The sequence below is a fragment of the Eurypyga helias genome, unplaced genomic scaffold, assembly GCF_000690775.1.
Source record: "Eurypyga helias isolate BGI_N326 unplaced genomic scaffold, ASM69077v1 scaffold10850, whole genome shotgun sequence".
Lineage (NCBI taxonomy): Eukaryota > Metazoa > Chordata > Aves > Eurypygiformes > Eurypygidae > Eurypyga > Eurypyga helias.
In genome coordinates, this window is record NW_010226300.1 from 26,162 (window position 1) to 37,004 (window position 10,843).

The window sequence follows — 10,843 nt, forward strand, 5'->3', positions numbered from 1 at the left end:
AAATAGACTTGGGAGGGCAGTGCCGTAAACGTGGTGTTTCCCCGTATGCCTTCCCAAGCGTAGCGGAGAGGCTGGAGAAGGCGTGCTGGGTTTGGGGGAAAAGAATGGCGTTTTGTACCAGCTGAAGGCCTCCAGCCTGGAAACCCAAGGAGGGCGTGTAGCCTCCTGCGCCTCTCTCCTGGTGGGACGCAGTCTCAGTTGGGCTGTGCCAGGAGAAGAGGGAGTTGCTGCCGAACCGGGAGCCCCACCAGTGGCACCGGGGTGCTGCAGAGCGGCCACGTGCCACCTCCGGTGGTGACCCATGCCTGGGATGGCAGCGTGGTGGGGTTGGAAAATCAGGGTAGTGCTGAAAACAAAGCCCTATCAGCTCTAGTTTCTGGTGTGTTGCCATGCAGCACAGTACCTTTTCGTGCCTGGATTCTTATCGCTTCCAAAGGAAGATGTGATGTTACCTCAACACCGCTTTTTTTCACAGGGCGGTTTTAAGAAACACTTCCCTTGGATCAGCGAGAAAGCTGCGACATCGCTGAGGGGTTACTGTGCCAGAGCCCCGTGTGCCAGTTGAAGGATGGGGTGCGAGGTTTTGCCTTGCCGAGCGCGGCAGTAGAGGGGGTAGGGGTGCTATGTGAGAAGGGACGTGTGGGGGCTGCCTGCTGAGAAGTAACACTGGGCTCTTCTCCTCCCGCAGGCATGGCCTTGGCCCAGCGGCAAGTGGCGGTGCAGGAAGGGCCCCTCTACCGCACGGAGGGGTCCCACGTCACGCTGTGGTGCAAGGTGAGCGGCTACCAGGGCCCGTCGGAGCAGAACTTCCAGTGGTCCATCTACCTGCCCTCGGCCCCTGAGCGGGAGGTGCAGATCGTCAGCACCGTCGACCCCTCCTTCCCCTACGCCATCTACACCCAGCGAGTGCGCAGCCGGGGCATCTACGTGGAGCGGGTGCAGGGGGACGCCGTCCTGCTGCACATCACCGAGCTGCAGGACCGGGACGCCGGGGAGTACGAGTGCCACACGCCCAACACCGACGAGAGGTACTTCGGGAGTTACAGCGCCAAGATGAACCTCGTGGGTAAGCTGTCCTCCTTACGGCATGGCTGGGGCATCGGGGCGTCTCCCACGCAGTGTGCAGCAGAAACCCGTGAACCCCGCCATGCGTGGTGTAGTCCACATAAACCATCAGAAAAAACACCAGGAGGAGAATAGGAGCAGAGAGCAGGCAGCATGGTGGTGTGAACGGCAGGAAATGATGGTGTAGGGTTGTAGGGTAAACCAAGCTTTCTCTAGTAATAGACCCTTATAAAGAAGAGAAACCAGGCAGCATAGCCAGAGAGGAATGTGTGAAGCCGTGGCTGAAAGCAGGAGAGATGTGGAACCGATTTCTGCAGAGAGAGGGGTAGGGAGGCTGCTCCAGATGGCACAAGCTGCAGAGGAGAGAGCTGCCTGCCAAAGGTGGCGAAATAGCGGAGCGGGGAAGAGAGGAGCGGTAACGAACAGCACGTAAAGGAATGGGAGAGATGGTCGTCTTCCGGCTCTTAGAGGGCAGTGCTGAATGTGTCCTGAAACCAGCACACCAGTCAAACTGAGCTGTCTGTAAATAAATGAGGAGAATTCGGTTTGGGGTTGGTTTTTTTTTTTTTTTTTGGTCTGTGTTAGAAAAAATCGAAACCAGGTTCTTTAAAAGCTGAAGTATTTCCACAGCACCTCTGTGACTAGCCGATCTGACCTTTTCAAGCTTCATCTTGCTTTCTGTATCTCAAACTAGGATTGGATTTGAAATCTCTGACTCTTCTAAGAGCAGTCAAATGCCTTCCACCAGACTCTTCGGCTGAGGGACTCCCTAAAAGAGTTCCTCAGCAGCAGAGCTCTAGCAAATTTAAGCCCACAGACACCAGGCTTGCTTTCCTGAAGTGATGCTCGTGAGCCTGCAGGTCTCAGGTTTGGAAACCACTCTGGCATTATCCAAAGTGGTAGCTGGTCAGGGTGTTGCCGGTTCTGGCCGTGTTGACACAAGAAACCCATTGTGAAAGGAGCTGAGGTGTGAATTTAAATCATAATAGCCCTCATTTGGGTTGTGCTCCTTGCCTGCACCTTCCCTTCACTCTCCCAGATGAAGCCCCACAGCCTGGATACTTTCATTGCCTGCTTTCCCATCTGCTGTCCATGAGCAGTCGGGAAGTAGATGCCTGAGTACTCTTTGTAAAATGTGGGGTGGGTTGTTTTTTTTTTTTGTAGTTCCATGATTCGCTTCAGGTGTCCAGGTTTGCGGTTCCCCCTTTAGTTTAAACAAGTCTGAGTCAGCGCTGCTGCTGTAAAGTCACCTCAGGGAGTGAAACCCATTGAAAACCAACACCCAGTGAGGAAAAAAACTGCCTGGGAGCAGGGTGGGGTTTTGGTAGTTGGGGTTTGCAGCTGGGCTCCTCTGCCAGGGAGCTGCACCCTATGGAAACCAGCCCGTGAGCTGGGGCTGTTAGAGGGGAGCCGTGAGAGCAAGCAGGGGTACCTGTGCTAGCTGCTGGCGTGGGGCAGGACGGGGATGTGAGCGACCGTAGCCAACGTGTCCGACAGATGGCTGGGCAGCAGGGAGCTCCCCCCCTGCTCGCCCCTGGGGCTGGGGAGCCAGTGCCCTCCTGGCTTTAGCTCAGCTCAGCAGCTTTTTCTGTGGCCAATCCGGAGCTTGCTGGGTTGGTGTGCTCGTGCTCTGTCCTACCCTTACCTCAGGTACAAGCACATAAAATCTGGGACTCTTAGACACCTATGAGTTTTGCTTTGAGGACGTTCGCTTTGGGACTTAACATATGATGTGGATGCTCGAGAACTGATCTAAAGTAACTTTTAGTGGATTAGTTAAATCACATTATACCCCTTCACGGGTGCTCATGCTCAGAATTTGTGGCCCTACTTTGGTTAAGATTAATTCATTTCCAAAAATTCACTTCAGAGGTGACTTAAGGTCACTTGGGTTTTGAACGTGTGTATCTGCATAGGTGTCTTCCGTGGTTTAACCGAGCTCTGTCAGAAACGGAATTTTCCAGAGTGCCCCCTGCAATGACCTGTGAAGGACAAGCCTAAGGGCCAGGGGGTCTCCCCCTTGGCTTCTGTTCACATGAACTGGTGCTGACTCCAGCCCTCTCGGTCCCTGAAGTCCTACCAGGGAACCGGACTTCGCTCTGTAGGGCTGGGCAGATCACGTACCCTCTTTTCCTCCCTTGACATTTTAGCTTTCAGCTACAGATTGTGGGTTTTCAGGCCGTCTTGGTTGCTGCAGACAGTATGCAGGAAGAGGTACACGAAAGCTAAATGAGAGTTATTGTTCTCATTTTCTTAGAAACAGAACCAAACTTTTTTTTTCCTTTCATCCAGTTATGAATTTTTAATTGACTCATTAGATTGAGCGGCTCTTTTTTGGCAGCAGCAAAGCCTGGAGGGAGACAGGTTTGTTAGCATCTCTCTTCTCTCCGTTTATGTGTGAAATGGATGGGTTTGGAGCAGTGTTGATTTTAGACTTGCTGCTCTGGGAGCTTTGAGTTGTGTGCTGTGGTGTGAGGGAAGAGCTGAAGAAAGAGTTTCTCCCATTTTCACCCAGGCAATACAGCTCTGTGATGGGGAGCTGGATGGTGCAGGACCACATGGGGCTGCTGTCTGCACCAGGACCTCTCCGCTTGCAGCAGAGCAGCTGGGGGATGTGTCTTTGCTCCTGCCATCTGAGCAGTGTTGAGGGCTCTGCAGCTGCTGAAAAATAGCCTTGTCAGCTCCAAAGATGTGCCAGTTGGGCTTGAAAGGACAATTCTGTCCCTCTCATGAACAGCCAGCACCTCTCCCATTTTTGGTGTCTCCACTCGAGGTTTCTTTTCCTTTGTGGAGTCTTGGCCAGGATCTAGTACGTCTCTGATGTCCTGGAGTAAGAACTGTCCTCCAGGCACTCTGTGGGACTTTTACCTGAATTTAGGCATGCAGCGCAAGTGCTAATCTTGCTGAAGCTAGGAATAAGGCCAGTAATGTGGTTCAGCGGCCTTCTGCCACGGAGAAATGCGCATCAAGGCTCAACCTTTTTCACCAGTCTTCCATTTACTTCAGTTGCTTCAAAAATAACTCTTTCTGTATCTTGCTACCCCTCCTCTCATCTCCTACATCATTCAGGAGTTCCACCTGGGCTGCGAGGTGTGTTAAGAGGAAGAATTTAGGACATCACAGACTCAGTTAGTTGCAGGTGCTGAGGGAGGTGACAAAAAAAAAATGAGTGCAGCTCTTCAGGATGTTGAGGAACCATGGCCTTGTGATTGATTTATGAGAAAGGATTAGCCCACGTACAAAGTCTGCAACACCATTGTTTGCCTTCAGAGTTCAGTTCTCATGTCTTCAGGCTGACATGAAATTGCTGAGGCTAGTTTGTGCTCTTTTACTCAGGGCAAGGTGGGGAAGATTTTTAGAAGACCGCACGATTGGCCTCCCGCTCATCTAACAGCAGGCATGTTGCCTAAGGTGGATGTTGAGGCAATGTCTGTGATAGAGGACACAGAAGGACAAATCTGGAGAGTGACCTATGATTGTTTAAATTAAGTGCATCCTTCTCTAAGTTGACTAGAGAGAACCTAGATGTTAGACTTAGTTTAGACAGATGGTGTTGAGTGAAATGAATTCTTCCAGTCATGGATGAAGACTTGGCTGCTTTGGAAACTTCCCCTATGGGGCTCTGAAGCAAGTGATGGAAATTTTGACTTTGTGGTTGAATTGGGAAAACCTGTGGGCATACTGAAGAGGGGAGTTACAAAACTGGATCGGTTAAATGGGACATCTGGAGACCATGCACTTCTATCGTATTATAGAATGGTTTGGGTTGAAAAGGACCTTAAAGACCATCTAGGTCCGACCCTCCTGCCACGAGCAGGGACACCTTCCACTAGACCAGGTTGCTCAAAGCCTCATCCAGCCTGGCCTTGAACACTTCCAGGGATGGGGCATCCACCGCTTCTCTGGGCAACCTGTTCCAGTGCCTCACCACCCTCTCTGGGAATAATTTGTTCCTTATATTTAATATGAATGTACCCTCTTTCAATTTAAACCCATTACCCCTTGTCCTGTCACTACAGTATCAGGGCAGCATCCCAATAACATAGTGTCACCACTGACAGGACAGCAGTATTTTCCAGGTTGTCACTGGAATTATCTTTTCACTTGATAACTCTGGCAATATGGGCAGAAGGGGAGGTTTCTGTGCCATAATTTAGGTGGTGGAGCTGCAGGGGTGCTGTGCAATATGGGATGGTGGTTTGCTTCTCATCTCATGTTGATGGGTAAATAAACCCGTGTTTTGCTGTGGGGTAGAAGTGAGCACATGGCAGTTACTTCAGAGTGTGTGAGTCACTGCAAATTTGTACTCCACTGTGTCTCTGCACTGAGTTGTTTGTGTGCCTGTACCCTTACTTAGATAACAGCGAAGAGGCCCAGGTCTAACTTCAGAAGCTTCAGGCTTTTATCTCGGTGTTTTTTTTTATCTGTGCTCCCAAAAATGTTGAGCTCTTTTCAGAGTAAGTGATTTGAGGGAAGAAATGAAGCTTTGAGGTTTTTCTTAAACAGGTAGTGACAGAGTGGGAGAAAGGGTTTCAAAGCCCTTGAGGAGGTGGCAGCTCTTGTACTCTTTATTTTGGGGGAAGCAGCTGTACAGCATCAATCCTAAACAAGTTAAAGCAGAAAATATGAAAGGGGTTTGGACGGGGGGAGAGACCACAACCTCCGCACTACCGCAGGGTGGGAAGGAGCAGTTTCAATGCAGACTTGAGAAACAAGCAGCACTCAGACGTGTCTCGGCGTCAGGCAGGAGCTGCTGTGGAGCTGGTAGTGCCCTCGGCGACACTCACCAGCGTCTCCTTCCTGCAAAGGTGAAAGGAGGGCAGAGAGGATGCGTGCTAGCTAGGCACTGTATACAGTGGCTGCCTGTCCACCCTCTCAGCCACACTTCTGCTGCCTGCTGCTTCTCACTGGTCTCACCCTGCCCAGGCTGCCCTGTTCCCTTGGGTCCTGCCTGGCTGTGACGGCTCCCAGGGGCTGGGTGTGTGGGTTTTTGGCTGGCAGCCCCATTGTGGTGAAGTTTCGGCATTGTGCCAGGCTTGAGAGTGGTGGTGGGCAGGAGCAGCATACCATGGGCTGGGATGAAAAGCCAGCTGCCCCTCTGCCTGAGGTTGGTTGCTGGCTGCAGCTGTGCTTGGAGGGGTCTCTTCTCCAAATGTTGAGCTGCCAGGGTCACTTGCAGCTTTCTGCACACCAGAACTTGGTCCATAGGTACTTTGACCATCCCTTTGGGAGTGTGTCTTGTAGGAGTCTCCTGTACCCTTGAGCTGCGTGCAAGCCCATGGCTGGGATGGGAAGGATTGCTGTAGGGTGTATCCAAGAGGCTTTGCTGGCACGGGAGGTCAAAAAAAGATTTATGCAGGCCAGACACTTAGCACTAGAAGGGAAGGAGCTGCATGTGTCTCAGACAAGCATTCAGGAGAAGAAAGCAGGTCTCTTTTGTTCAACTTGCCACCAGAAATTCTCCAGAATCTCTCTGTGGAGAGCTAAAGGGCATATAGCAGGCAAAAAAAAAAAAGAAAAAAAGGGGGTTTATTAGCTTGTACCAGCTGCTGCTGCTTGTCGCCAGCAGCTTCCCCTCTCCTTCATCAAGTGCTGCCATACGCGATCTGTCTGTGCGCGGAGCGGAGGGAGGACGTCATGTCACAGGTTCGCCGTGTCTGGGAGAGCACCGTCTGCTCCTGGGAACCCGGGGGGACTTCTTCTGCTCATGTGGCGCCATGGACTTCGGTGGCTGCTGGCTTATTCCCGCTGTCAACTGGGCTGACGGCAGCTTTGCTTGCGGGAGGCGTCGAAGAGAGAAATGGCAGTCTTGCAGACACAGATCTACCGGTTTTGATAGAAGTCTTGGGGGGCTCTTCTTCCTGTGCTGTCTTTTTCTCCTCCCGAGAAACAAGAGAAGGTGTTTGTCACCGCGCACGAGCAGGCAGCTCGTGTCCTGGGGAGGCCAGGCCTTTTGCAGAGGAGTGACAACAGGCAAGAATCGAAACAAGAGCAGTTCAGACTGACCCGAGAGGTTGCACAGGCTCCATCTCTGGAGGGTTTCAAGACCTGACAGGATCAAGCTCCGAGCAGCCTTGTCCGACCTTACAGCTGACCCTGCTTGACCCTGAGGTTGTGCTACAGGCCCCTGAGGTTTCTTCCACCCTGAATTGTCCTGCAATCTCGTGAGGAACTGCTGGGCTGCTGTCTAGTAGAAACCACTGTTAGGCAGCAGTTTGGAGGGAAGGTGTTTACAGCAAGGTGTACGTGTGTGGTAGTGATGGCAGCAGGAAACCATGGTGCAACGTTGCTGATCTCAACCAGGCGAGAACAGCAAGGGCCTATTGTACATCCCCAAATTCTTTTTCCTGACATATTTCTCGTATTTCATGTGTTTCTTATTTGTCTCTATTGCTCTGCTGTGGTGTACAAAGGTAGAATTTGGAGATCTGAAGCTCAGATGTCTTAATCTCTCTGAAGCCATATCAGCGCCTTTGCTGTCTCTGTGAAGCGTATGTACGTTTTATTTGGCCGAGCTGTCAGTTAACCGGAGTGAGTTCTAGGGTCGGTGTTGTTGAAATTCCTGCTTTGTGAGTTACATTCATCTTTGCCTGTTTGGGCTGTGCTTGTTGCAGTAATTAGCTCCCCAGAGGAGTAAAATGTCCTTCACTTTCAAATTCCCCTTTAGCTGACATAAAAAAAAATAATCAAATGCTTTCTCCTAGGTGGTCCTTTGCAGCTAGACATGGGTTGTTTTGTTCTTACTGTCCTGCTTTATGTGCCTAAATCTCTTAGTAGCCCTGAAAAAGAAAAACCAAAACACGTATGCTGCTCTGTTTTTTCTTTCTTTTCCTGCTATGGATGGAACAGGAGTGTTTGTAACGGAGGAGAGATGAGGAGAAGTATATGTATTACCTCTGGCAGTTCCTGTGAGCACAGCCTGGGGAATTGCACCAGCAAACCAGAGTACCCAGTTTCTGATGCTGCGGAGCGGTGGTGGGGCTGCAGGCGTCAGGTCCTATCACGCTGCCGACTCACTGCATGTCCCTGGGTATGGCGCTCTCCGTCTCCGTCTCACCATTTTCCAGCTGGTAAAATTAGGGATAATAGCATCCAAGCCTTTCACAAAGTCTAAGCTAAATAATTGTGAAGTGCTTTGAGCTCCTCAGATAGTGGGAGTTAGAAACAAAGGGTTATATTTCAGCTCTGTCTGGAAATGATGCTGAATAGGATTCATCTCCAGTCCTGCTTAGTCACTTCAGATGCCTTCAGAGCATAGCTGCTTAACCTCACCCGGTTTTGCCCTTGCAGAAGCTCTGAGGCTTTTTAAATCTTGGCTTTAGTCATATAGTCTGGCAACGAATTGCATGGGCTAGTTCTTCCTTGTGCTTTTTAAACCGCTTTATTGTAGATACCATTCAGGTTACAACCGAAAGCTTGTAATAGAAATCTCTGTACGTGTTCTCGCATTGCTAAACAAGGTTCGTTCATTATTCTGTGTGCCTTTATCTCGTCCCCTGTTATTACGTTTTCCTGCTAAACACTTCCAATTACTCCTGTTTTGTTGCAGTACGCCATCTCCTATTCTTTCCCATTGGAATTGCTTGCCTGGTTTTTACTTTTTTATTATTGTATTACGTGACACCTCTTTCTGTGCAGGAGATGTGGAACTGATTTTAGATAGACTGTACCTGGAAAAAAAAGAAAGGGATGATCTGGTGTATCCACTCTCCCCCTTCTTAGCTGTTGGTGTTTTTCCTCCCTCACCTTCCTGCCCCCTCTCCCTCAAAACTGCAGGCACCTTGGTGGCGTGACATGCATTGCAGGGGGAGCTTTCAGTTGCAGAAGTAATTCTTTCTCTTTTGAGAAATGGGTAGGTGGACAGGGGAAAAAAACTGACATTAGACACATTTAGGGCATATCGCTGTATTCCGTATGGTTTTCCTACATTGTCCCTTTTGAGGTAAAAGTACTTTTTTAAAATTTAGTTAGCACCTGGAGAAGATTTACAATAAGAATGTGTCCTTTATTAATGTGTGTCTGTACGCTTGTACCTATGCATTGTAAGAAAAAAATGTATTCTAAAACGTATTTCTCTAAATGTAAATGAATACAGCCTCAGGCAATTACAGCCCTCTGCTCGCACATCTAGGCTGGTCTTTAAAATGAGCCCTCTCGCTTCCAGACTTTGTGTCTCTTACTTGTCAGGAAGGGAGGCGCAGAAGCCCAAATGCTGACTTGCCTTCAGACTGTAGAGATGCAGTGTTTTGCTTGGGTAGGTTTCTGTGCAGCACTGAACCTGAATAGTAAAACCAGACCAGTCAGTTAAAATGATCTTTGAAAACTAAAGCAGTCTTTCCTGGAAAAGCCTCTTTTCTCAAGACTGAGTGCCTTGCCCTCTAGTCTGCTCTCTCGCTGGCTCCAGCTGTGCTTGGCTCCCTTGGGCATCTCAGGCTGATGGGACCGTGATGCTTGCTATTTCAGAGCCTTTTGCCTCCTAGGTGTCCATGAGGTTGAACGCTGCAGGTCTGGGGCTCCTCACTGCCCTGAAAGGAGTTGCTGCAAAAGCAACACTCTGCTCAGCCCATGCTCCTCTTCCACTTGTCCTGCTGACTTGTAGGCTTTGCCAGTTGCTGGTGAAGCAAGGTATTTGGAAGCTTTGTCCTATTTATTTATAGGATGCGTCCCAGTCCATCGTCTGAAAAGAACAACTGGTAGTTGAGGCTGTTTGTGAGGATTGCTGTAATGTCTGGGTGTTAAGTGCCAATAGGAAGTAAAGGATGCAGAGGTTTTTAACAAAGACAGAAGACTCTTTAGCCAGAAATCCTGGTGCATTTGAAGGCCAGCTCTCCTACGAGTGGGTTACTCAGGACTGTAGGCTCAAATCTTGGGTTCTCCATCCTTTCCAAGGAAGTGAACTGGGCATGTGAGGGGGCTCTTTCAGGCTGAGCTTGGCTTGCTAATCATGAGAAGCAAAAGGTCATCTGGTGTTAGAAACAGTCTCGTGCCACCTCCCATCCTGAAACTAACATTTCCTCCCAGTGTGCTCTGGGCAGCCCCCAACCTCTTTTATCCCCCAAATGATTACTTTTTCACTATGTGCACAACTGAGAGGAGTTCTGGCAAATGGAAAACCCAACGAGGGGCACAGAAGGAGCTGGGCTGGGTCAGGCAAGCAGGTGGTGGAGCCGATGGGCTGTGATGTGGGATGGGCAGAGCCTGGTACCTGCCTCCTGCACACTCAGCAGCATCCCAGGGGCTGCCCCTGCCTGTGTGGACCGCCTCACTGGAGGGCAGCTGAGGGGCACCCATCTCTTCTGCCTCTGCCACCCCACTTGTGATGGGTGCCAGTGAGGCTGAGCAGGCAGCACAGCCCGGTGACTCCCTGGCATGGGCACCTGCACCCAGATTCGCCAGCAGAGCCCGCTGGCATTTCTGGCAGCTTTGCCGGAGGACCGGGTGGCGGGGGAGAGGCACGCAGTGTGCAGGTTTCCCTGCTTCTGTGCCTCCCAACAGTCTCTCGGCGTTAAATGGGGAAAGCGATAACTGTGAGCGCAGCTGGTAGCATATGGCAGCCATCCCCTGCCTTAGCAATTGCTCAGTGAACTCTGAAAGTGGAATACGGTCCCCGTGGCTCCAGCCAGCTGCAGTGCTGAGAAATCCTGCAATGGAGCAGCCCGTTATTTGATTACCAGTGAAAATTTCACATTCCACGTTGCCTATTTTTCCTGCTGCCTCCCTGGGGAGGTTTTTGCTATGCTTACTCCCTCCTCCCACTCCTCTTTTCTTCCCCCCCCCC

The 10,843-nt window shown here is 50.5% G+C and overlaps 1 protein-coding gene across 1 annotated transcript in view; it reads left to right on the forward strand.

Moving 5' to 3' along the window:
- Positions 1-690: 690 nt before the first annotated feature.
- The window catches only part of IGSF3 (immunoglobulin superfamily, member 3), a gene marked incomplete at its 3' end in the record, with an annotated part of 41,184 nt that continues 31,031 nt past the window's right edge, over positions 691-10,843 (forward strand). Inside the window, exon 1 of the mRNA XM_010152530.1 lies at positions 691-1,066. Coding sequence (XP_010150832.1) covers positions 691-1,066 — 376 coding nt within the window. The remainder of the gene's footprint in view (positions 1,067-10,843) is intronic.